The sequence below is a fragment of the Neltuma alba genome, unplaced genomic scaffold (assembly GCF_004799145.2).
Source record: "Neltuma alba isolate B1F8T4 unplaced genomic scaffold, ASM479914v2 tig00004942_pilon, whole genome shotgun sequence".
In the NCBI taxonomy this organism is placed as follows: domain Eukaryota; kingdom Viridiplantae; phylum Streptophyta; class Magnoliopsida; order Fabales; family Fabaceae; genus Neltuma; species Neltuma alba.
The window spans coordinates 1-23,734 of NW_021633921.1; the positions used below are offsets into that span (position 1 = coordinate 1).

General features: G+C 34.2%; 2 protein-coding genes and 1 pseudogene across 2 annotated transcripts; 1 reads left to right on the forward strand and 2 right to left on the reverse strand.

The window, feature by feature from the left end:
- The first annotated feature begins 51 nt into the window (after positions 1-51).
- On the forward strand, positions 52-4,425 carry LOC114746343 (sterol 3-beta-glucosyltransferase UGT80A2-like; annotated as a pseudogene).
- Positions 4,426-9,947: 5,522 nt separating this feature from the next.
- Positions 9,948-14,477, reverse strand: LOC114746341 (uncharacterized). The gene is made up of 5 exons (XM_028934569.1): positions 14,304-14,477; positions 12,887-13,627; positions 11,829-12,665; positions 10,592-11,326; positions 9,948-10,019 (listed from the first exon to the last, which is right to left on the reverse strand). Exons 1-5 carry the CDS (start codon positions 14,475-14,477, stop codon positions 9,948-9,950), a joined length of 2,559 nt encoding a protein of 852 aa, XP_028790402.1.
- Positions 14,478-14,776: 299 nt separating this feature from the next.
- LOC114746342 (uncharacterized) lies at positions 14,777-22,910 on the reverse strand. The gene is made up of 9 exons (XM_028934570.1): positions 22,683-22,910; positions 20,862-21,101; positions 20,221-20,730; positions 19,992-20,138; positions 18,949-19,782; positions 18,347-18,757; positions 16,059-16,383; positions 14,917-15,197; positions 14,777-14,821 (listed from the first exon to the last, which is right to left on the reverse strand). Exons 1-9 carry the CDS (start codon positions 22,908-22,910, stop codon positions 14,777-14,779), a joined length of 3,021 nt encoding a protein of 1,006 aa, XP_028790403.1.
- Between the last annotated feature and the right edge of the window lie 824 nt (positions 22,911-23,734).

Genomic DNA, 23,734 nt, shown 5'->3' on the forward strand with positions numbered 1-23,734 from the left:
TTTTCTAGTGTACAAAATTTTATTCATGCTTTTTTGAAAGTGTTTTATTAGTTGTTTTGCGGTAAATTTAAATCTACATTGTGTGTACTGTCTTCTTCCTTCAGGCCTACCAGTGAATTTCCACATCCTTTGTCTCGTGTAAAGCAACCAGCAGGATATAGGGTGAGTTTCTTAATTTGTATCAGTTCTTATGATTCCTTCACTTTCTTTGTCCACGTATTTTAACTGGAAATTAGTCATGTATCACTATTTCAGCTTTCATATCAAATTGTTGACTCATTCATTTGGCTGGGAATACGAGACATGATCAATGATCTTAGGAAAAAAGTTGAAGCTGCGGCCAGTCACATATTTAAGTGATGCCCAGGGCTCTGATAATGATGTGCCGCATGCATATATATGGAGCCCTCACCTTGTTCCTAAACCAAAAGGTTTGCTTTAGATCTCAATCATAAACATTTTATATTTATAGTCAAATTTGTCTTGGACAAATATTTATAGTCATATTTTATGCTGCACATTATAGCATTTCATATCATAACAGTCGTTGCCCTTGATTCTGTTTTTGATATATGTTTATTTTATGCTGTTGGTTCTTTGGGGCCAAATAAAAAGAACTTTTGAAATTATTTCTTTCAATTAAGGAAAATGTTTCGGCAAAGACAGTGTGCTTTGCTGTTGGGAAAAGCCTCGTCAATTAATCTTGGGCATGTCGCTTCCTCTTCTATCCTTTTTCATTCTTCACAAAACAACCCCCCCCCCCCAAAAAAAAAACCCCAAAACAAAAGGGGAAAAAAAACTTTTTTTTGGTTTTTATTTTTCTCCTTTAAGTAAGTGAACTTCTTCCAATGGTTTATTGTTTCTTTTTCTCCTCCTATTTGAACCGTTAACCCCATGTAAAAGGTGTGTCAAGTGCTTGAAACATAACCTGTATTATCTTCTGTATCTTCTGCTGCTGCAGACCCATGACAGGAGCATCTAATCTCCGTTATTTCTTGGTTTGCAGACTGGGGTCCAAAAATTGACGTTGTTGGGTTTTGCTTCCTTGATCTTGCATCAAACTATCAACCCCCAGAGTCACTCGTGAAGTGGCTTGAAGAGGTAACAAGCCTATTTACATTGGATTTGGTAGCCTGGTAAGTCTCTTCTTTCTTCCCATTACGCATTTTGGCCATATCATCCTGTGTGCTAAAGCACATTTGAACTTTATGTTGTCTTCTTCGAAAAGATTCAGGCATTTCAATTTGGTTCTGATATACAATGGGCAGGAAATGGTTTCCAAGACAGGCCAATCTGCAACATCAGTTAATCGTTATATAACTTGACTGTATCATAATTTACAGAGGGTCTACTCTGCAAGGTGTTCATTTTTTTTTTTTCCACTTTTTACAAACACGTAAAAGACTATTGAAAATATCATTTCAAATGAGAATCAGATGGTCCTATTAATTGGTTTTATCTATTTTTCAACGCTGAATGAGATAAAACATCCTAAATTTTAAAGCTAAGGTTCAGGAATTATTACTTAATTACCATATGCTTAAAAGAGCCATTATTAATTAAACTGCCTTCTGGTTACTAGGTCTTTTCGCTCCTTGATGACGAACTTACGTAATATAAAGGATAATATATGAATTATGAGGATGTTAGTATTATTGCATCCTTAGTACAATTTGGTACTTCCCCTGTTTGAAGTTTTGTCCTTTTTTAACGATTGTCTGTCTGCTATACTTGAGGCTTCGTATACGGCTAAATAATAAAGAAGGGAATTTGGATTTCATGAACTGATTTTTATTTTATCTTGCTCTTTTGATCTTATTTACTTCATCTCTTTCTTGTACACTTATTACAGCCTGTTCAAAAAACCAGAAAAAATGACTCAAATCATTGTAGAAGCATTAGAAAAAACTGGACAGAGGGGCATCATCAATAAAGGATGGGGAGGTCTTGGAAATTGTAAGATAAAATCTTACTTTCTTTTTCTGTAGTAATCGTCTTTGGTTTTAAACTATTTATGCTGCTTCTTCTCAGTGGCAGAACCAAAAGACTCTATATACTTATTGGATAATTGCCCTCATGACTGGCTATTCTTACGCTGCAAGGCTGTGGTGAGATCCTCTGTTTCTATCAATCTTGGTTCGCCACAATTTCAAAGATACTTTGACATCAGGAAATCACTAACATAAATCTTGTAATTCTCAGAAATTTGTGCCATGGTAGATGTAGAGGAGTTTTAGTGTCAGCCAGCTAAATTGCTGGTTCAAACTTGTCTAAGTGTGTTGGGCTTTCTGCTCTAACTTAGCAGTTTACTATAATTTTTTTGGCCAGTCAAGGGCTTCAATATTCTTGGGAACCTCCATCTTAATGCTTGACATGCTAATAATCTCCATCATAGGTAGTTATTGCATGATGGTAGTTATCTTAGGTGGTTTAGACTATATTTGGTATTCTGTTTGCAAGACCCAAACCCAGTTAGAAAAAAAAGCACCCATAAGCTCTCATTTATTTTCTTAGACTCATGTTTGAGGCACAGCAAATCCTAAACCCATGTTTGAACCAAATCAGCCATGATCTTGCTTTGTCTACTTCGCATTTGATTTAAATACGTTGCCTGGTGTGTGTTCATACCCTGAATTGCCCAAGATTTCAAGCCATGGTCAATGAAGTGAACGGAGACTCTAAACTATGATTGGATCCTGGACCAAAGCCCAACCATAAACTAAGCTGAGCATGATTCCAAATTTTGGGCAGAACTGTAGTTCATCTCATGAATGTGGGACACAACAGCCCTGCTAAATCTATCTGGCTGTAATAAAAATTCACTTCATATGGTCATGACATAGGCCTAATAATAATAAGTGCATCTAAGTTTACTTTGCCTGGTGTGTGTTGATGCTGACCTAAGGATGCTCGAAAAGATTTGACTTCAATTACTTTACTGCTGGTAATTTTTTTTTTTTTTTTTACATCTGTATTGCATCCTAGCATGAAAAGAAATGGCTAGTGAACTCAGATAATAAATAAATAAAAATGGTTATGGCACAGGTTTAGTTAGCAAATTGTGGAGTGGAATAAGATCGCGTTTTTGTTAGTTTCATGACAAGTCACAGTCCTCTCCGAAAAATTTTCTGTAGGAAATTTTGATTTTTCATTCTTAATGATGTGCTCACAAATCTCTCTCTGTTTCTTTTTTGGTAAAATCTCTCTTTTTTTGTTTACTTTTGGTTATTTGCAAGTTATTATTCTTTTCCCCGTTTCTTCCAGGTACATCATGGAGGTGCAGGAACTACGGCTGCTGGGCTAAAGGCTGCAGTAAGTAATTTATAGACCCTCTCTCTCTGCATAATAGATCAAATACAAATAATTGAAATATAATACTACTACCTATGTTGAGTTGTTACAGCCAACGTTTAAGAAATTGGGGCAAAAACCCCGACCTATTTTTCCTTAAAAATCTCCCATCATATGCGTATCTTCCAGGAGCAACTTAAAATGAAGCCTATTCCTAACTTAAAGCAATGGCCTAATTTATCCGAATCCATCACAATAAAAATACGACCTTCTATTCTACCAACAACTTGACGATTTTAGATTTGCGATCCGTTTCAACATAACCAAGTTTCATATATTCTGATTCTGTCTTTTTTTTTTTTTTGAAAGGAATTTTTTATTATTATTATTAGTATTATTATTTTTTAATGTTTCCTTGTAGTGCCCGACAACCGTAGTTCCATTCTTTGGTGATCAACCATTTTGGGGAGAACGAGTTCATGCCAAAGGAGTTGGTCCAGAACCCATCCCAGTTGATGAGTTTTCTCTGACTAAGTTGGTTGACGCAATAAATTTTATGCTAGATTCCAAGGTAATATAACCTTCTGTCACTTTTAAGTTTGATAATATGAAAGCCAGCATATATATATATGTCAGAAGTGAAGAGGGACCTTAACCACTCTACGCATTGTCTGCTAATTATTGATGCATGATACTAAAACGTGGATTGTGATGCGAAAAAAGCAATTTATGAGAGATATACTTGTTTCTGCTTTTGCTTGCTAGTTGAGAAGAACTAGTTTTCAGCTACGATGATAGGACTTGCCTATCGCCCATGGTTGAGATGTCGTGCAGAGCATTTCAGTTATTTGAAACTCTAAGGAAGTTTATGATTAGCAGTGTAGCAGAAATTCTATGACCATCATGTTTATATGTGCAATATGATGTGATTCCAGGTAAAGGATCGTGCACTTGAACTAGCAAAGGCCATAGAAAACGAGGATGGCGTGGAAGGAGCGGCGAAAGCATTCTTTAAGCATCTTCCTTGGAAGAAACCAGAGTCTGATCCCGAACCCAAGCCATCAAGTTTGTTCTCTATACGTAGATGTTTTGGTTGTTCCTGGTTTTGATCAAGCAAGTTGTGCAGTTCCCGCCTCGTCATCTATAATTTGAATTACAGTATATAGTTTCTGAGTTTGTGCTTTTTGCATTCTTCTGCTTTCAATCCATAGAATTCAATTTACAATTCAACGCATGCAACTATTCCATTTGATGTAATTATAAATGTCTGTGCAGATCAGTGGAGTTAACAAAGGGGGAAATGAATGACCTATGACAGATGTTATAGAGAAATTTAGAAAGGCGACAAGAAATATAGTTTATATCATATTAAGATTTAAAAATTGAAACATTCTTTGAATAGTTATCACCATTCAGGAGTGATAATAAATTTTAATTGTTTTTTAAGAGATGCTGATTTATTCAGTTCTTTATTATGTACTAGTCATTGAGAAAACTTAAGAGTGTGTTTGGGTTTGAGTTGAAAAAACAGAATTTGGTTGTAATGAATTTATAAAATTGATTATAAGATTGATTTCTGAGTATAATTGAAAAGCAATAGTAGTTTACGAGATATATGTTTGAAATTAATTTTAGCATGTATAGGGACTGTTTGATAGCTTATGAAATAATTATGTTTTTGGATTTTTAATTTATTTTGACGTGTGTAGAAGGGATTTGGATTTTTTTTTAAAGGTTAAAATATATTTTTAGTCTTTTAAGTTTTAATTTACATAAAATTTTGATTTGGTTCCTTGACTTTAAAAAAGTATATTTTTAATCTTTTAGTCTAAAAACTGTTAACAAAAAATGATGATATTGAGATATTGAATCTTAATAAAAAGTCTAAAATACTAATATATTAAGTTTAATTTTTTTAAAAATAACCATTTAAGACCTTTTATAAGGTTAAAGACCTAAGTATTGACTTCTAACTGTTATAATTTATTTGAAGCTGAATTTAAATAGGCACTAAATTTAAACTCTCTTTCACAAATAGCGAGCAGGTTTGACATGCAACTAAAAAATCTCCTTTGGCTTAAATTTTTCGAAGAAGAAAGAAAAAAGTTGGAACTTTTTAATATGAATCTCCTGAATGTTTGTACCAATTAGCTGTCTATATTTACAACGCAAGCCAACAAAACGAGAGTTGGCGTGGTAAATAGACTTGAAAGCCGGCATTGACAATTTGATCGGCTTATATCTTGTAACTTATCTACTGCTCTGCTTTGTTCTGTTTTTCATCGAATTTTCGATAACACTATGCCTTATCCAAATATCAGTTTTTATTCAGATAAACATATGAGATGATGAAGATTAAGATGGTAGATAACACATTTATCAATGTATTGATGAAACACGAATCCATTCTGCTCCAAAAGACGCTAGCAGAAGACAAACAAATCCTGTTTTGTTTACATTTAACAGGGGAACTCAGAAACAAAAACACGAGAGAACAACGTCACTGATGCTACCATGAACAATGCCTTTATGATCACATTCCTTCAATATTGCAAGTTACATGCAGAAAGATTAAGTTCATTAGATCCAAAATGACACATTTCTTATAATGTACATTAGACAAACTACAAATGAGCACACATAAGTAAATATATACTGAAAATGTCAAAGCAAGTAAATGTCCAAGAGAATCCACAAACTTCAGGACTCGATGAAATCATGCAGCCTACTGGACCTGTCACGCAACAACACTATGGATTCCTCCACAGAAGATAACTCCTTGTTGATGGACTCAAGCTGAGCTTTCAAATTTGAAGCATGATCTTCAGCCTCCTTAACCTTCCTCTTGATGTCTTCTCCATCTTCACATTCCTCAATGCAGCCATGCACGTAACTGATCCAGGAATCATCAAAGCCAGCCCCTTTTAACGCTGTGCAACATTCTCTGATGTAGTTTCGATCATCTTCTGTCAAGTCAACTCTTCGAGTGGTCCTCAAGATACGAGTCACCTCAGCAAATAAGGAAAAGAAGAAGGAAGCAAACACTCTTCGTCGCTTTGTGTTGAGCCAATCAAGCACGTGAGGATGCCGCTCCACCCCAGCCTCCAAATATGGCATGCTTTGTTCAGGAATGTCAATCATTCCCTTGTAGTTTCTATAAATGTTCGATTTCTGTATTGATGAGATCATAGGTTCTGCAGCTTGTGAAGGTGATGGATCAAGAGGTGAATCAACAAGCAAGGAGGGGGAAAAAAGTTTGAGGCAGGTTTTGAGAAAATGAAAAAGAAGTCTTGCGAAAATTGCAGTTCTTTCCCTGTCAATTCATTTCAAATTGATTGGAGCTTGCAAATCAATACCTGCTTCATGAGTCATGGTTGAGCTTGGTACATATTGAGCAACGTGAATTGAGGGCTTCTGAATAGTATCGCATGTCTTTTGAGTCTCAATATATGAATCATGTGATTCTTCTGGTACATTTTTATCAACATGATAACAGACTTGTTAGCTCATTCAAAGAATACTACCCAAAAAAGAAAAAGATACAAAACAGGATAAGAACCTGTATTTTGTGTTGTGGCAAGTTTCTCTGCATCTTGGTCAGTTTGAATCAAGGATTTGTCCATGGAGTCATCAATCTCTTGAGTTCCAACAGCCAAAAAACAATTAAAAAATTATGAGAAAAGATTTTTTTCAAAATAAAATAAATTACTTCTTTCTGAAGAGAAATAATCCGTTACTTTCTTTTTTGCCACTAGTCACAAAAGTTTTGGGTAGATTGAACAAATTTTTTCTGGAACTAGTTTTTGACTCATGTGATTCTTCTAACAAATTTCAGTTGACATGACAGAAAGTCAAAATCATGAATTAATTAAGCAAGAGTATTAGATCAAGATCCATCAAAACAGGATTAGGACCTATGTCCTGTACTACAGCTGGTCTTTGTGCTTCCTGCGCAGCATGAATTAAGGGTTTCTCGGTAGTCACATTCATCTCTGGAGTCAAAAAGCCAAACAAATAAGTTTAGAAATACTTAGCTAACAAATAACGCAAGGTATTGTAAAGAAAAAAAAAAGCTTCTAAAATTTAAAAGATGAGAAGTCATTTGAAGCCTTTTTCTCTGGTATATTTGAGTTGGCACGATATAAGGTTATGGTAGTTAATTAGGAAAAAGAATACAGAATAAAAAAAAAAAAATGCAAGGACACACACGAGGCCTGGGTGAACGAACTTATAGGATGCCAAATTTCCAAGTCACATGATATTTTCAAAAGATTTCTCACATGATAAGAAGTTACAAACATTAATTATGAAAATGAGCACTACAACAAGGTGAACCCATGGATCCTGAAATGCAGTAGAAATTGGTGCCTTTAATAGTTATAACCAATGGTCTTTTGGTGAATAAATAAAAAAATACTAATACTATAATACAAATTATTTGACATGAGGTTTTAACAAAATAAAAATAATTTCCTTCCCTCTAACAAGAGCGATAACAATGGTGGTGAAGATCTGATTAAGAAAATTCTCAGAAATGGGAAATTTTAAGTTAGTGATTCTTCTGTAGTTGATTTTATTTCCCATGACAGCAAGTAAGGATAATTTCTCCAAATGAACTATGCCTATATGATCAGTGCAATAAAAATGTGTGGTTGAACTTTCTGCAGAAGAAAGAAGGTCATGGAATGTACCAAAGCAGAGTGATGATATTTCAATTACAGCATAGGTATTGTGGTCCGGATGATCAAATTTTAACGTGGACGAATTTTTAAGTCTTGTAATTCCTCTAATATATTTCAATTCGCATAAAAGAAAGTCAGAAAAAATTAACAAGCCAAGTACTATAATGGACATGCATTACCCTATAAGAAGCAATTTGGATAATCTGTCACATGCTAAAATAATATCAGTACCTGCATCACAAACTCCTGTGGGGCTAAGAGCACTTTTAGCAGCTTCAACCAATGGTCTTCCAATGTTCTCGCCCATCTCTTCAGTCCCCTTAGTTAAACCTGTTAGTTTTAAAAAAACTGAGAGTAAATAGAATGATATAACGTTTTAACAAAATAAAAAATATCTTACATCTAAACACTCCGAAGAAAATAAAACCAAAAGAAGAGGAAGAAAGAAAAACATTACTTTCTTTATCGTTGAGTGTTGTGCTTGCTCGAATAGATTCTTGCTAGATTGAGTCTTTGAGTCTTGTGATTCTTCTATTAGTTTTCATTCCCATCATAGCATATTAGAATCAATAATTAATTAAGAAAACGTAGAGCTTTATTTCAAGGAACCTAAACAAAGCTCCTCTCAGATTAGTGAGAAATTTAATGTAGAATGGCATGAGGTTGTAGATAAATAATTAATAAATTCCTTCCTTCTTACACGTGAAAGAAATTATTTATGTATGTTCTCTGTGGCTAATACTAAAGGTGGTCATTTAATTAAACAATTTGGCATCTTCAGAAGTTTTCTAGTACTGTCAATTATTTTTAGATGATTTCGGATTATAAAAATCAGAATGCGGAGTATCTCACAAAAAAAAAAAACATTAATCAAGCCAATGAATATGATAACAAAGTGTCACTGAGCACTCTACTGAACAAAAGGAATCAGTCATTAAATATACCAAAGGATAGTGATAGTGATAAATACCTAATACACTCAAACCTGTAAAAGAAATTAAGGCCAAAGTCAAAGAAACATGTGATTATTTATGGCAAATAGCAGAGTGCAAGGCAATCTCAATACCTTTTTCTTGATTTGTAGAAGGGCTGGAGGCAATTTGAGTAACCGGAGCCAAAGGCCTCTCAGTACCTGACGAGGCTTGCTCATTCAGCTCTTTGTTATAAGATTGACTTGGAAGTTTGTGTGTTTCTTGCTTCCCAATGTCTGCAATTTGATTAGGCTTCCATTGTCCTACTTGCTCCCCAGAGCTTGATGCTGTGGTAGTACTGGCACTCATTTGATGAGTTTGACTGCTTTTGGTAATATCACTTGAAGATTCCTTATAGTTCCCTTCGTCTCCTTCTCGAGTTGCCTGATTAAGGTAGGCACACAAGATATTATATCTTGACGGCAACGCACATTTACATTCAATATTTTTACCCATATTTAAGTTTTCATTTGACTGTGTTTAAGTTTTACATATTTTTTCAGTCAATCATATTTTGCTGCAGCAAAATATTGTCTAAATTTAGTTCTTTAGATTTTACAAATGGAGGTTGAGACACATACACGATATTACAGGAGTGTCAATCATCTCAGAATTTATTTTTTAGCATACATACCTCTGTGAACAATGGTGGATAGGTGGTGTTAAGGTCTTCTTTCCAGCGTCTTTTCCCATTTTCCACTGTCACTGATTTTAGAAATGGGGCAATAATGATTCCAGACGAGAAATTTTGCATTTTGGGGCATCCTGTCACTTCCATTAACACAAAGAGGGGAATATGAAGGTGTGTTTCCCAGAGCAAAAGCTTTTGAAACGTGATAGACAAGTTAGCTCCAAATCCTTCAAGCTTTCAAATATGATTTCTTCGTCTGATCCCCCTTCATTAGTCGTCACAACCTCCTCTAGCATTCCACAATTGCTAACTGTTAAGCTTGAGAGGTGGACGAGACTTTTAGCCGTGAAAGGTGTCATGAAGTACATCAAGTCATTGCAATCCTTTACTTCCAAGGTGGTTAAGCTTGCGAAAGATGTCGAAGGTGGTGCCAATCTTCTTAACCTAGAACATTGCACTATATACATATTTTCAAGGTTTTGAACCAAGGGATGCGATGCTGAGTCGTCATTATTCCATATATGCTCAAGCTTCTCCAATTGAAATAGCAACAACGTTTTAATTTGGGTAAGGCTTCCAATATAACAATGATTAATTTCTTCTGAATGAAAGAGTGTTTCAAAAGAACTGCAACGCACTTGTAGTGTATTTATAGCTGCAAATATTTGGATTAAATCATTCAGAAACTTTATGGAGTTCCCTGAAAATATTGCAAACGAAGCCTTTTGATGCTCTGAAAGAGATTTTTCTCATATTTGCCATTCAATATCCTCGTAGTGTCCTTTTCATTTAATGGCAACGCTCCAAATTTTGAGACACCTAAAAAAGAAAATATAATTTGTTTCTTTTATCATATAATCTACTAATAAGATAACATAAAATATTTTTTATACTTTTACAAACCACATACATAATTATAGTTTTCCTCAACCATGCATCTTTTTTCTTGGAGAAAAAATGTAATTAAGACAGATAGAAGAAATTATACAAAAAAAAAAAGAAAAAAGGATGCATACCTTTTCAATATGAAACAAAGCTTGTTCAATTTGCGACTCATTGTCACCCTCCCTAAGCGGTTGGGAATTCAAATGGTCAAATGCAAATATTTGCAATTCTTCGCATCCACGAACATTTAACCATTCCAACGAAGGACACTCTAAAGTATACCTTTTTGGATAAAAATTAGTGAGATGTGTCAGATCCCATAGCTCCAAGATTGTTAACCGAGGAAAATCAAACTTGAGTTCCTCTAATCCTTCTTCAATTGAAACAATTTCCTCAACACCACAAGACTCAATGTGAAGCTCTTCAAGTCGCCTCAAATCTTGGCATAGTGAGACCGAAAACAAACATTTCAAGTGTTGGCATTTATCAACTTTCACCATTTGTAAATTTTCAAAGCTGATTATTTCTCCTGCTTCTCTGTTCCATATGCATTTCAAATTTGGAAGCGCCGAGAGTGTTAATTTCTTCAACCGACTAACTTCCTTTGATTCTTTTGCATTCTCATCCAATGCATTTACATCAAATACCACTTCTAATGAATCACACTCTGATACTTCCAGTTCCTCTAATGCATATATCAATCGCAGTAAATTTGATGAAAAAATCACGTTGGACAAGAAGGTACATTTTCGCACCACCAGATGCTTCAAATTGCGGAATATATTTGGCCCATCTTGGCCATACCATAGTTCTTTCAGTTCTGGATATACAGAAAATTCCAAAAGACTGAACCTACTAAATGCCACCTGTGCAAATAATTACAAAGGTAAGGGAAAAGACAAGAAGGGGAGCGAAACAAATTAAACAATGACATTTTGTTACTCTCAGCTAATAAAATCAATACTATTCATTCAAAGTATTAACTAACTATCATGTTAGCAGAAATAAAAAGGATAAAAATATCTAACTCAAACCTAAACACAGCCTCATCTTCATTTCGTTAAAGCTTTTATGGCAATGGCACCAATATGTGATTCTGGATTACATGAGAAATTTGTATTTTTCAATTCATATAAAAGTGAAGATATATCCAAACGGATGCGCCGAGCAAAAGGAGAAGTGAATAATAAAGGCTAATAAAAGCTATACAATCATGAAAATAAATATTTACAATAAAAATTAAAGATATTTTCACAATCATTTTTCGTTTTACATAAACAATTGGCTTTTCTGACAATTTGTTCATACCATTTTCTCATCGTATATCAGGGGAATAAAGAATGATTTTCCAGTGAAATCAAAACATACCTTGTCCGTAAACATCTTGTTTATTGTCTTATTCAGATCACCTTCCCAATACACGTTTCCATCTTCTTCTTTTGATGATATATTTCGAAGCTTTGGTGTGCTTGTGTCTCTCCCAGCTGAGAAGGTGTTCATTCTTGGGCATTGCTCAATGACCACTTCTTTTAACAACGGAAATTTTAAGAAGTAATTGGAGAAGCAAAACCTTTTGATCATCGGCAGACACTCAAGCTCCAAAATTTGTAAGCTGCCAAATGCAATTTCATCTTCAGACCCCTCCGCCTCTTCTGCCACCACAATTTGCTCAAGTGAATTGCAGTTCTTTATTTTCAATGTTGATAATTTGACCAGACTTCTTGCGGTTGATGAGGTAATCAAGTGAATCAATCCATTGCAATTTTTTACTTCCAGATATGTCAACTGACTAAAAGTTACGGAGGAAGGCACTAAGTGTTTCAAATCGGAACAACAATCGATCCATAAGCTTTCAAGATCCTCAAGAACTGGGTCTATTTGAAATCCTTCTTTACATATATGCTGGAGTTCATGTAAATTAGAGAGTGTCAAACTTTTAAGTCGTGTTCCAGTTTTAAATTTTCCTCCGTGATCTTTAGGCATTTCTTCTTGGAATATCTCCTTGAAAGAACTCCATTCAACAACTAGCCAGTCAAGAGCGGTGACGTTTTGGAGAAACCAATACGGAAAAATAACATGGCCATCGTAAAAATTTGCCAAACAAAGAAATTTGAGTTTGCTGAAGTGTTCCCCTGAAAATTGCCCTTGTAATATCATGCCTGCATCCTCACTATTTAGCGCCAAGCTCTCCAAGTTGTAAATCACCTATGCACAGCATAGATAGAAAGCGTTGATCAACTATTTTGTACACGGCAACATAAGAAGATACGATAATGAGGCGGGAAGCAAGTCATGAATAGCACGCATAATGAAACCAGATTCATTTTCTTGAATATAGAAAATTATTATGAAACAATGAATGCATTGAGATATTTAGGGTGTCTAAATAAATCAAGATTTTTTTTTTTTTATAATCATTCATGTACCTTTTCAAGTGTGAAAAGAGGCTGCTGCGTTGAGATTTGGAGTTTAGCGTCAGAAGCTCTTTCTTGGCCACTTGTACTTTGAGTCTTGAAGAGCTTCAATTTTGCACAAAGGCGGACATCTAATTTGCTTAATACTGGACATCGTACACTATGACTTCCAGCAAAAAATCCCTCCAGTTCATATAAATTCCAAAGCACCAATGAGGTCAAGTGATTAAACTCAAATTTAATAGGACTGTCCATGAGGCCTTCTTTGCCTGAAACAATTACTTTCATCCTCCCTGCATTCTTTATGGTAATACGTTCAAGTCGAGTAGCTTGCGTTGCAATGGAGAGTGGAAAAAGGTATTCCAAGTTGTCACAGTCATCAACATCTACAAGTTGCAAATTAAGGAAACGAAGGTTTGCTTCAGCATTCCTGCTCCAAATCTGCTTCAGCTTTGGTAGCCGAAGCAGAGTTAGTTTCTGTAGTCGTGCCGTCTCCTCTGCACTGCCCATTTGGGAGCTGAATTCAAAATCAAATATGACTTGTACTGACTTACAATCACTAACCATCAATGCCTCCAGACTTGCAAATGCTCTCTGCATATATGATGGAAATATGCTCTCAAGTTTGTCACACTCTGAGACTTCCATCGTCTTAAGACCGTCAAAGCAGTTTGAGGCGAAGCAGGGGTGCCATATCGTGTTCAGCTCTGGCATGCCTTCTATTATCATTTTTTCCGAGTTGGGGAAACGTACCTGCCATGTATTTACAGATATGTTTCATAATGATGGGCACTATTCGAATAAGGCAAGTCAGATACGGACAAGATACGTCATAAAACATGACTAATAATGATAAAACAGTAGTAATACTGACTTGACATGCGAGCGATTAATGAAGAAATTATATCCTTAGATCATAAAACTTTTACGACAACGGGCAGCAAGATTATTATGGTTTATAAATCTCTTTTATTCTGGCAATAAAAAAGGTTTCAATTGTCTAAAGTCTTAAAAAAGACATAAAATTTTTATTTAATATAGGCTTCTTAAAAAAATTTGAACAATATTTTTTTTATTTTTCCCCAAATATCTCACATCAATTAAAACAAAATATTTATAAGTACTAAATGACAAAAAAGCAAAAAGCATATATACTGCATTCAGGAGTAATAAGGCTAGGCAGAACTCAAAAGTCACCAAGGCTGCACAATGAGACAATGATTTCGGCCAACGTACAATTATTTTATATATATCATTGCACACACAAAATCCTTGTGACTCACGCTGTATTATCATATTTTCCTTGGATCTTCTGAATCTGCCTATTTTTTGATTAAATATGATAAAAATAAATATTAAACATATGCTGCATTCATTCAAAGCATATGTAATTCAAACCAGTTAAGCAGCCGTCTCATATCATGTATACCTGTTGAACGGAACATTCTGGATGGTGATGTCGGGCGTGACTTTCTGTTGTTTCTCTAAAGCTGACAATTTCTTCAAAGTTTTGTTTCCATATGTGTTTGAGCTTAGGCAGACCAGAGAGAGTTATTCTCTTCAGTTGAATGGTCTCCTTAACAAGGGCCTCCTTTCGATCCATGTTGGTTAAATCAAACACAGCTTCCAATGAATCACATTCGCTTACTTGAAGCTCTTCTAAGTTGGATAGCGCTTGCACCAAATTTAAAGGCAGTAGCACATCGGACAAAAAGTCACATTTATGTACTAATAAATTTCTCAAATTATCAAACACTCCAGGTTGAACATGGCTATACCACGATTCTCTTAACTCAGGATACTGAGATAGCTCTAAATGCGTATGACTATGGAATGCCACCTGTAAAATTTGCGGTGCAGGGTTAGTTAAAAAAATAAAATAAAGGGCATTAATAAAGCAAACTAAACATAAACATTTTGCTTTTCCAATGGTTTGTCCACAAACTTCTGCCATTATAAGTCAGAAAAAATTTGTCATTATGTAGAGAATGATCTTCTTCCACTTATGTTTATCAGAAATTTTTGAGTCAAATCAAACATACCATATCCGTGAACATCTTGTTTATTGTTCTGTTTAGGTCACCTTCCCAATACATCTTTTCATCTTCTTCCATTGATTGTATTTCTCGAAGCGTTGGGGTGCTTGTGCTTTTCATAGAGAAGATGTTCATTCTTGGGCATTGCTTAACAACAACATTCACTAGTGATGGAAGGTTCAACCCACAGTTACTAGAGCAGAACCTCTTGATCATCGGCAGACACTCAAGCTCCAAAATTTGTAAGCTGCCAAATGCAATTTCATCTTCAGATCCCTCCGCCTCTTCTGCCACCACAATTTGCTCAAGTGAATTGCAGTTCTTTATTTTCAATGTTGATAATTTGACCAGACTTCTTGCGGTTGATGAGGTAATCAAGTGAATCAATCCATTGCAATTTTTTACTTCCAGATATGTCAACTGACTAAAAGTTACGGAGGAAGGCACTAAGTGTTTCAAATTGGAGCAACAATCGATCCATAAGTATTCAAGATCCTCAAGAACTGGGTCTATTTGAAATCCTTCTTTACATATATGCTGGAGTTCATATAAATTCCCGAGGTTCAAAGCTTTAAGGCGAGTTTTAAATTTTCCATTGTGACCTATAGGCATTTCTTCTTGGAATATCTCCTTGAAAGAACTCCATCAACAAGTAGCCCATCGAGAGTGGTGATGTTTTGGAGAAACCAATACGGAAAAATAACATGGTCATCATCAAAATTTACCAAACAAAGAAATTTGAGTTTGCTGAAGTGTTCCCCTGAAAATTGCCCTCGTAATATCATGCTTGCATCCTCACTATTTAGCGCCAATCTCTCCAAGTTGCAAATCACCTATGTACAGCATAGATAGAAATCGTTGATCAACTATTTTGTACACAGCAACATAAAAGAAATAAAATAGTGAGGCAGGAAGCAATTAAGTGATACATAGCAAAAAATCAAAGATGACTATGTTGTTTTTTTTTTTTTTGGCAAAATACAAAAAATTATTATGAAACGAGGCATGCATTGAGATATATTTATGGTGTCTAAACAAAAGTTTTTTTTTTCCCTATAATTATTGTTATACCTCTTCAAGTGTGAAAAGAGACTGCTGCATTGAGATGTGGAGTTTACTATCAAAAAGTCTTTCTTGGCCACTTGTACTTTGAGTCTTGAAGAGCTTTAATTTCACACAAAGGCGGACATCTAATTCCCTTAATACTGGACATAGTACACCATGATTTCCAGCAAAAAATCCCTCCAGTTCATATAAATTCCAAAGCACCAATGAGGTCAAGTGATTAAACTCAAATTTAATAGGACTGTCCATGAGGCCTTCTTTGCCTGAAACAATTACTTTCATCCTCCCTGCATACTTTATGGTAATACGTTCAAGTCGAGTAGCTTGCATTGCAATGGAGAGTGGAAAAAGGTATTCCACGGTCTCACAGTGTTCAACACACACAAGCTGCAAATTGGGGAAACGTACCTGCCATTTATTTGAATAAGGCAAGTCAAACACAGACATGATATGTCATGAAACATGACCAATTATGATAATTCAGTAATACTAACTTGACCTGCGAATGATGAATCAAGAAGTTAAATCTTTAAATCTTAAAATATGTACAACAACGCGCAGCAAGATTGTTATGATTTATAAATCTCCCTGTTTAGCAAGCTTCAATTATTCTGGCAAAAAAAAAAAAAGGTTCCGATTGTCTAGGAAGTCTTTAAAAATTAGTGGCTAAAGTATATGTTTGGCGTTTTATATTTATACCATGTTTTATTCTTTTTTTTGTTTTTGAGCTGAATAGTGCAATATTTTTATTTCAGAATCAAGTAAAAAGGCTTACAAACACCAAAAGAAACTAACAAGGCAGAAAAGGAAAGAATAAAGCAAAGGCAACACATCAACCAAAAAACAAAACCAACACAACCAACCAAAGAAAAATCACACAGCAGGCAACGGCCAAGACACGGAAAAAGCAGCAGCACAACCAATTCCTATTCTTTCTCCCACATCAGCAACGAAGACAGTTCAGCACCACGGAGTTCTTTCTGCAGAAAGGTCAACAAGGAGGATGGTGGCCAACTCAGCCATCCATTTGGTACCATACCTCCCATAGCACAAGCTGCCATGTGATCTGCAGCTTCATTCCCTAATCTGGCCACCAAGGACACACCAATTCCTCAAAGAACCTCTCAACGTGTTTTATTTTAGTCTTTTAAGTTTACAAAGTGTATTTTTAATCCCTCAATCTTAACATCTTTAGTTTCACTTAATGGAAAATGTTGATTCATTAAACTTAGCGATGACTACGTAATTAAACACCAACAAAAATGCCAGGATTTTAATGTTTTTAATATAATATTATTGTATATTGTCAAAAAGTAATATTTTTATATTTAAATTAAAATTAACCAGCCAAAAACCATAAAAGTATTATTTTTTTCAACATAAAATATTATATTTTTGCCTCATTTATTTTTATTTTAATTTTAATTTTAATTTTCAAAATAAAAATATTAGATTAAAAATATTAAAATTTAGGTATGTTCTGTCAACATTTAATTTTACAGTCTTCACTTAAGTTTGATGGATCAACATTTATTGATGGATCAGCATTTTCCGTTAAATTAAATAAAGGGTTAACATGTAAATTTCCCTACAAGTTTTTACTTGAGATTGTGAGATACCCACAAGTTTTTTTAGGTATAAATTTGCCTTGAAAGTTTCAAATAGTAGAAATATTGCCCCTTTTTATTACAACATTAACGTTGACTGTTAAAATAGTGATGTGAGTTAACATTTTTAACTATAGGTAGTAATATTGCTACAATTTTAAACTTTTGGGACAAATTTAAATACAAAAAAACTCACCAGAAAGAAAACCTTCAGAACAAATTTGTACCTTAATCCTAAAACTAATGGCGTTAAGATTGTTGAACTACAAATGCATTTTATAAACTTAAGAGACCAAAAAAAACCTAATGTAAACATAAAGGAGAAACATATAGTTTAGCCAAATTAAAACAAATAAAAGTTTTTATTTGATATGCGTGTCTCAAATAAAATTTGAACAATATTTTTTACTTTTTTTCCATCTCACATGAATCAAAACAGAATATTTATAAATACAATATGAAAAAAAAAAAACAAACAAAAGCATATATACTGCATACAGAAGCATTAAGGCTAGGAAGAACTTAGAAGGCACCAAGGCTACGAAACGCAATGAATTCAGCACTAGAAAAAACGTACGAGTATTATTTCACACAAACACGCAAAATCCTTGTGGCTAACACTATATTACCATATTTTTATTGGATCTTCGGAATCTGCCTTTTTCTTAATTGAGTAAATACGGTAAAAATAAATATTAAACCTATGCTACATCTGTTCAAAACATAACGCAAACTATAGTTAAGCAGCAAGTCTCATATCATACCTGTTGAATGGAACATGCACGACGCTGATGCTGGATTTGACCTTCTGTTGTTTCTCTAAAACTGACAGTTTCTTGGAAGTTCTGTTTCCATACGTGTTTGAGCTTAGGTAGACTAGAGAGAGTTATTCTCTTCAGCGGAATGGTCTCCTTAACAAAGACTTCCTTTCGATCCATGTTGGTCAGATCAAACACAACTTCCAATGACTCACATTCACTTACTTGAAGCTCCTCTAAGTTGGATAGCGCTTGCACCAAATTTAAAGGCAGCAGCACATCTGATAAAAAATCACATTTCTGCACTACCAGATTCCTCAAATTAACAAACACTCCCTGTTGAACAAGGTTGTACCACGATTCTCTTAACTCTGGATACTGAGATAGCTCTAACTGCTCAAAACTATGGAATGCCACCTGCAAAAATTGAGGTGCAGGGTCAGTAGAAAGAAATAAAGGCATAAATAAAGCAAACTAAACAGAAGGCTTTTTTAAATGTTTGTCCATAAAATTTTGCCATTGTAAGTCAGAAAAAGTTTTAATTATATGTAGAGAATGATCTTCTTCCTCTTGTCTATCAAAATTTTTTAGTCAAATTCAAAACGTACCATATCCACAAACATCTTGTTTATTGTTCTGTTTATGTCACCTTCCCAATACATCTTTTCATCTTCTTCCTTTGATTGTATTTCTCGAAGACTTGGGGTGCTTGCGCTTTTCATAGAGAAGATGTTCATTCTTGGGCACTGCTTAACAACAACATTCACTAGTGATGGAAGGATCAACACAGAGTTACTAGAGCAGAACCTCTTGATCATTGGCAGACACTCAAGCTCCAAAATTTGTAAGCTGTTAAATGCAATTTCATTTTCAGACCCTTCCCTCTCTTCTGCCACCACAACTTGCTCAAGTGAATTGCAGTTCGTTATATTCATTGTTGTTAATTTGACTAGACTTCTTGCAGTTGATGAGGTAATTAAGTGAACCAATCCATTGCAATTTTCCACTGCCAAATATGTCAAGTGACTAAAAGTAACAGAGGAAGGCACCAAGTGTTTCAATTTGGAACATTGATCCACATCTAAGTATTCAAGCTCTTCAAGAACTGGGTCTATTTGAAATCCTTCTTTGCATATATGCTCCAGATCATCCAATCGATTGAGTGTCAATGATTTAATTCGTGTTCCGATCTTAAATTTTCCTTTGTCCTGTATAGGTATTTCTTCTCGGAATATCTCCTTGAAAGAACTCTTTTCAACAAGTAGCTCATTGAGAGTGGTTATGTTTTGGAGAAACCAATAGGGAAAAGTAGCATGATCATCTTCAAAATTTGCCAAATAAAGAAATTTGAGTTTCCTGAAGTGTTTTCTTGCAAGTTGTCCTTGTAATATTATGCTTGCATCCTCACTATTTAGGGTCAACTCCTCCAAGTTGCAAATCACCTATATGTAACACAGGTGAAAAGCATATGTCAAATATTTTGTATATAGCAACATAAATAGGTATAAGAGTGAGGTAGGAAACAAGTGATAATAGGCTGCATAATCAAACCTGTTTAATTTTTTTTTATAGAAAAATATTATGAAAAAAAAAATGCATGCATTGAGATATTTATGGTGTCTAAATAAATTAAGATTTTTTTCTTCTATACCTCTTCAAGTGTAAAAAGAGGCTGCTGCATTGAGATTTGCTGTTTACCATCAAAAACTCTATCTTGGGTCTTGTACCTTGTGTCTTGAAGAGCTTCAATTTCAAACACATGCGGACATCTAATGCCCTTAATAATGGACATAGTAAACTATGTTTTCCAGCATAAAGTCCTTCAAGTTCCAATAAATCCAAAACACCAAAGAGGTCAGGCGATTAAACTCAAATTTGACTGGACTGTCCATGGGGATCACTTCGTTGCCTGAAACAATATGTTTCATCCTCCCTGAATATTTTATGATAATATGTTCTAGTTGAGTAGCTTGCATTGCGATGGAGAATGGAAAAAGGTATTCCAAGTTCTCACAGTCTTCAACGCGCACAAGTTGCAAATTATGAAAACGAAGGTTTGCTTGAGCATCTCTACTCCAAATGTGTTTCAGCTTTGGCAAGCCAAATAGATGGAGTTTCTTCAATTGTGAGACTTGTTGTGTAGCTCTTTCGTCTTCATTATGGATTCCTTTGGCGGTTGATTCGAATATCTCTTCCACTGAACCGCAACTGCTGACAGTCAAAGTCTCAAGGCTTCCAAGCGTTCCCAGCATATCAGATGGGAAAATATCCACAAGTTTCCCACAATTGCTTACCTCCAGACTCTTTAAACTAGCAAATTGAAGGCGCCATACTTTCTTCAAGCTTTCCATGTCTTTAACTACCATGGTCTCCAACTTTGTGAACCGGACCTATGATACAAAGCACAGTTTTCAAATCCGAAGGAACCAACATTTAATATGAATGATATTGAATAGAACTACACAAGCGCAAATGTTTGATGTTATGGTGTTAACATTTATTTCAGATCTAATCGTAATACCTCTTGTGTTGCAAGGCAATCTGGAGCAATGATTTCCTCCATCATCTCACATTTGCTTATTTCAAGGTGTTTGAGTTTTGAAAGACTTCTAACCGAAAAAGATGAGAATAAATGCTTGAGTCCTCTACAATCCTCAACAATCAAGTGAGTCAAATTCTGAATACAATTGGCTTGATCATCCCAAATTTTTTCCAGATTGATTGAACTCAACTTCAGGGCCTCCAAGCTAGGAAAACTAACCTGTGATTGAAAAAATTTGTTACTTTCAACTTGGTAAATGAAAAAAAAAAAGGGGGGGAAAGATGACAATTTGATCCACTCTGAGAGAGCCATTGATAATTTGGTCTCATGAATTTAATAAATTATATATAAGTCTCAAAACATTTGGGTGCAATTTTTATAACTTCTAGACCTTTGGCCATTGAAAGATGACAAATAATTAATATTTCAATACTATTTCATTATAATACCATTATTTTAATAATATTTCCCGATAACAATTTACAAGTCTACTCTGCTAATTGCAAATAAAACTTTGCATCAATTCACCACCCAATTAATTTTTATTTTCATATTCAAATTTTACGAATCCGTTTAAAGCTTTTTCTCACCTATTCTACAAATTATTTCTTCGCATTTTATTATTCTTTTCTTTTTTTAACTCTTTTCTATTTTCACCTCATAAATTGGTTGTAAGATTTTTAAAGTTTTGATCATATACAAATTTTTTTTGCTAAAATTTACAAGTTAAACTTTAAAATTTGTATTTTTATAGGTCTTTCAAATGTTGCAAATTTATTTTTTTTCCGAGTTAAAAAATTTTTCACCCCGTAAAAATTAATCTTAACAAGTGGTATATTACAATGGATTTGTAAATATTTATTATGTAAACATCTTCTAAAAAGTAAATGCGTTTGTGCAAAACTATCATTTAAACAAGTAGGAAAATGGAGTATTAATATATTACTATGATACTAATTATAGTATTATAAATCTAAATTACATAACCTAACATAATAAGAAGTTTTCTTTAAAAATAAAAATAAAATTGGATTTCTATATATAAAAAACGTATAGGTTTGGATCACCTCGGAGAAAAGTTAGTTGTTGAGTTTTGCAAATACAAAAATTTCAATTGCAGTTCAAAGGAGAACTGATCAGTTGTAGTATGAAAAGAATTGGGAAGCAATTTATGAGTTAAAAATAACAACCAAGGAATTGTAAAATTTACGGATATAACTTGCAAAAAGGAAAGAGGCCAAATTTTAAATGGATTTATAAAATTTGAAGAAAATGTGAGAAAAGACATAAGTTGTAAATAATGTATGATTTGTAAATAGTACATATGGGCTTGTAACTTGTTACAAGAAAATATTATTAAAATAATCATACTTACTTCATAAAAAAGATAATCATATTTAAATTAATTATTAATAAAATATTAATGATAATTTTTTAATGCCTTGCTGGTTCTAGTACTTACCAGCTCGTCACCCATCAATGGTGGTCAAAGGTCGAAGGCTTAGAATAGCATTTTAGATATTTTGCATGTGTTAAACATTGATACTAGAGATTCTTAGGACTTGTCTATAATTTATCTAACAAATCTGTTGGGACAAAATTATGATTTTCTCTAAAAATATAATTTATCCGGAGGGAGTACCTCATTACATTAAGAATTTGACATTCTACTTCTAGATTTATACATATATATATATTTAAAAATACCATAGATGATGATTGTGATAGCTATTTATGATTCAGTCATTTGATCTAAATCGTAAATAACAAAATTATAAAACGAATGAAAAAGAAACATACCTTAGTGCCATTAAATAATGATGTGGCTGTCATAAAAGATGTCATTTCATTTGAGCAAAAATCATGGATGACTGGCAAATGACAAAGACTCAAGGAGCGTAGTGAATGAAACTCAATCTTCTCATCACTACTTATTCCACTATTTTCAGTTTCAATTAACACAATCCTCTTCATTGAATTGCATTCTAAAACTTGGAGCTCAACAAGTTGAGAAAGAGCTTTCTCCATTAAGATAGAAAAGAGATATACCAGTTGATCACAACTTTTGACTTTGATGATTGTGAGTTTGCCAAAGGAATTAATGGGAAGTGGGCCATGACATATCTTCACTAACTTATTGAGATTGTGAAGTATTAGTGTCTCCAATTTTGGAAACAAAACATGAGTTTCATTCCACTCCACTGTGTTGATGATATGCTGAACCTGGCCATTATTTTGGATATGGAGATATTTAGTAGAGGAAATCCTTCTCCATTCAAATCAAAAAGCACATCGAAAATTCCATTGACTTCATCTAAGTACAAATCTTCCACTTCTTTAATCAATGCTTTAATCCCATGTTCTGAATGAATGCTAGTATCAAGCTTTAGCTTTAGCAACCTTGAGGTGCTTTTGCTCCTTGACCATTCCCATTTATCTCCGATGACAATCTTATATCTCTCAAACTTTTCAAACATCATATCCCTCGACAACATCCAAGCCTCAGGAATTTGAATTTCTAAAGTAGTCAGGCTTGTCAAACACCCAAGCTCAGCAAGACTAGCACTTTCGTTTTGCTTAGCTGGACTTTCCTCCTCCCACTTAATTGAGGCATTGCCCATATAAAGTTCCTCTATGTTAGTCAACTTGGACAAAGTGTTGGGTGGGATGATCTTAATTTTAGAATTTGTCAAATCCAACATTTTTATATGAGTCAGTTGTCCTATTTCACTCGGGAACTCCACCATGTATGAATACAAAAACTAAGAATTTCTAAATTTGTCAAGGCACCTATTCCGGCCATATTTTTCAAAGTGCATTGATCCAAACACAATGTTTTAAGTTTGGTCAAG

Excerpts from the sequence above, each read along its gene's own strand:
- LOC114746341 (XM_028934569.1), bottom strand. The coding sequence starts at position 14,477 with ATGGATCGAAAGGAGGCCCTTGTTAAGGAGACCATTCAACTGAAGAGA. Across the intron at positions 13,628-14,303 it reads CAGAATGTTCCGTTCAACAG|GTACGTTTCCCCAACTCGGA; the intron begins GTATACATGATA and ends AATACATGGCAG. Across the intron at positions 12,666-12,886 it reads CTCTTTTCACACTTGAAAAG|GTGATTTACAACTTGGAGAG; the intron begins GTACATGAATGA and ends TGCTGTGCATAG.
- LOC114746342 (XM_028934570.1), bottom strand. The coding sequence starts at position 22,910 with ATGGAGAAAGCTCTTTCTCAACTTGTTGAGCTCCAAGTTTTAGAATGC. Across the intron at positions 21,102-22,682 it reads CATTATTTAATGGCACTAAG|GTTAGTTTTCCTAGCTTGGA; the intron begins GTATGTTTCTTT and ends TTTCAATCACAG. Across the intron at positions 20,731-20,861 it reads ATTGCCTTGCAACACAAGAG|GTCCGGTTCACAAAGTTGGA; the intron begins GTATTACGATTA and ends TTTGTATCATAG.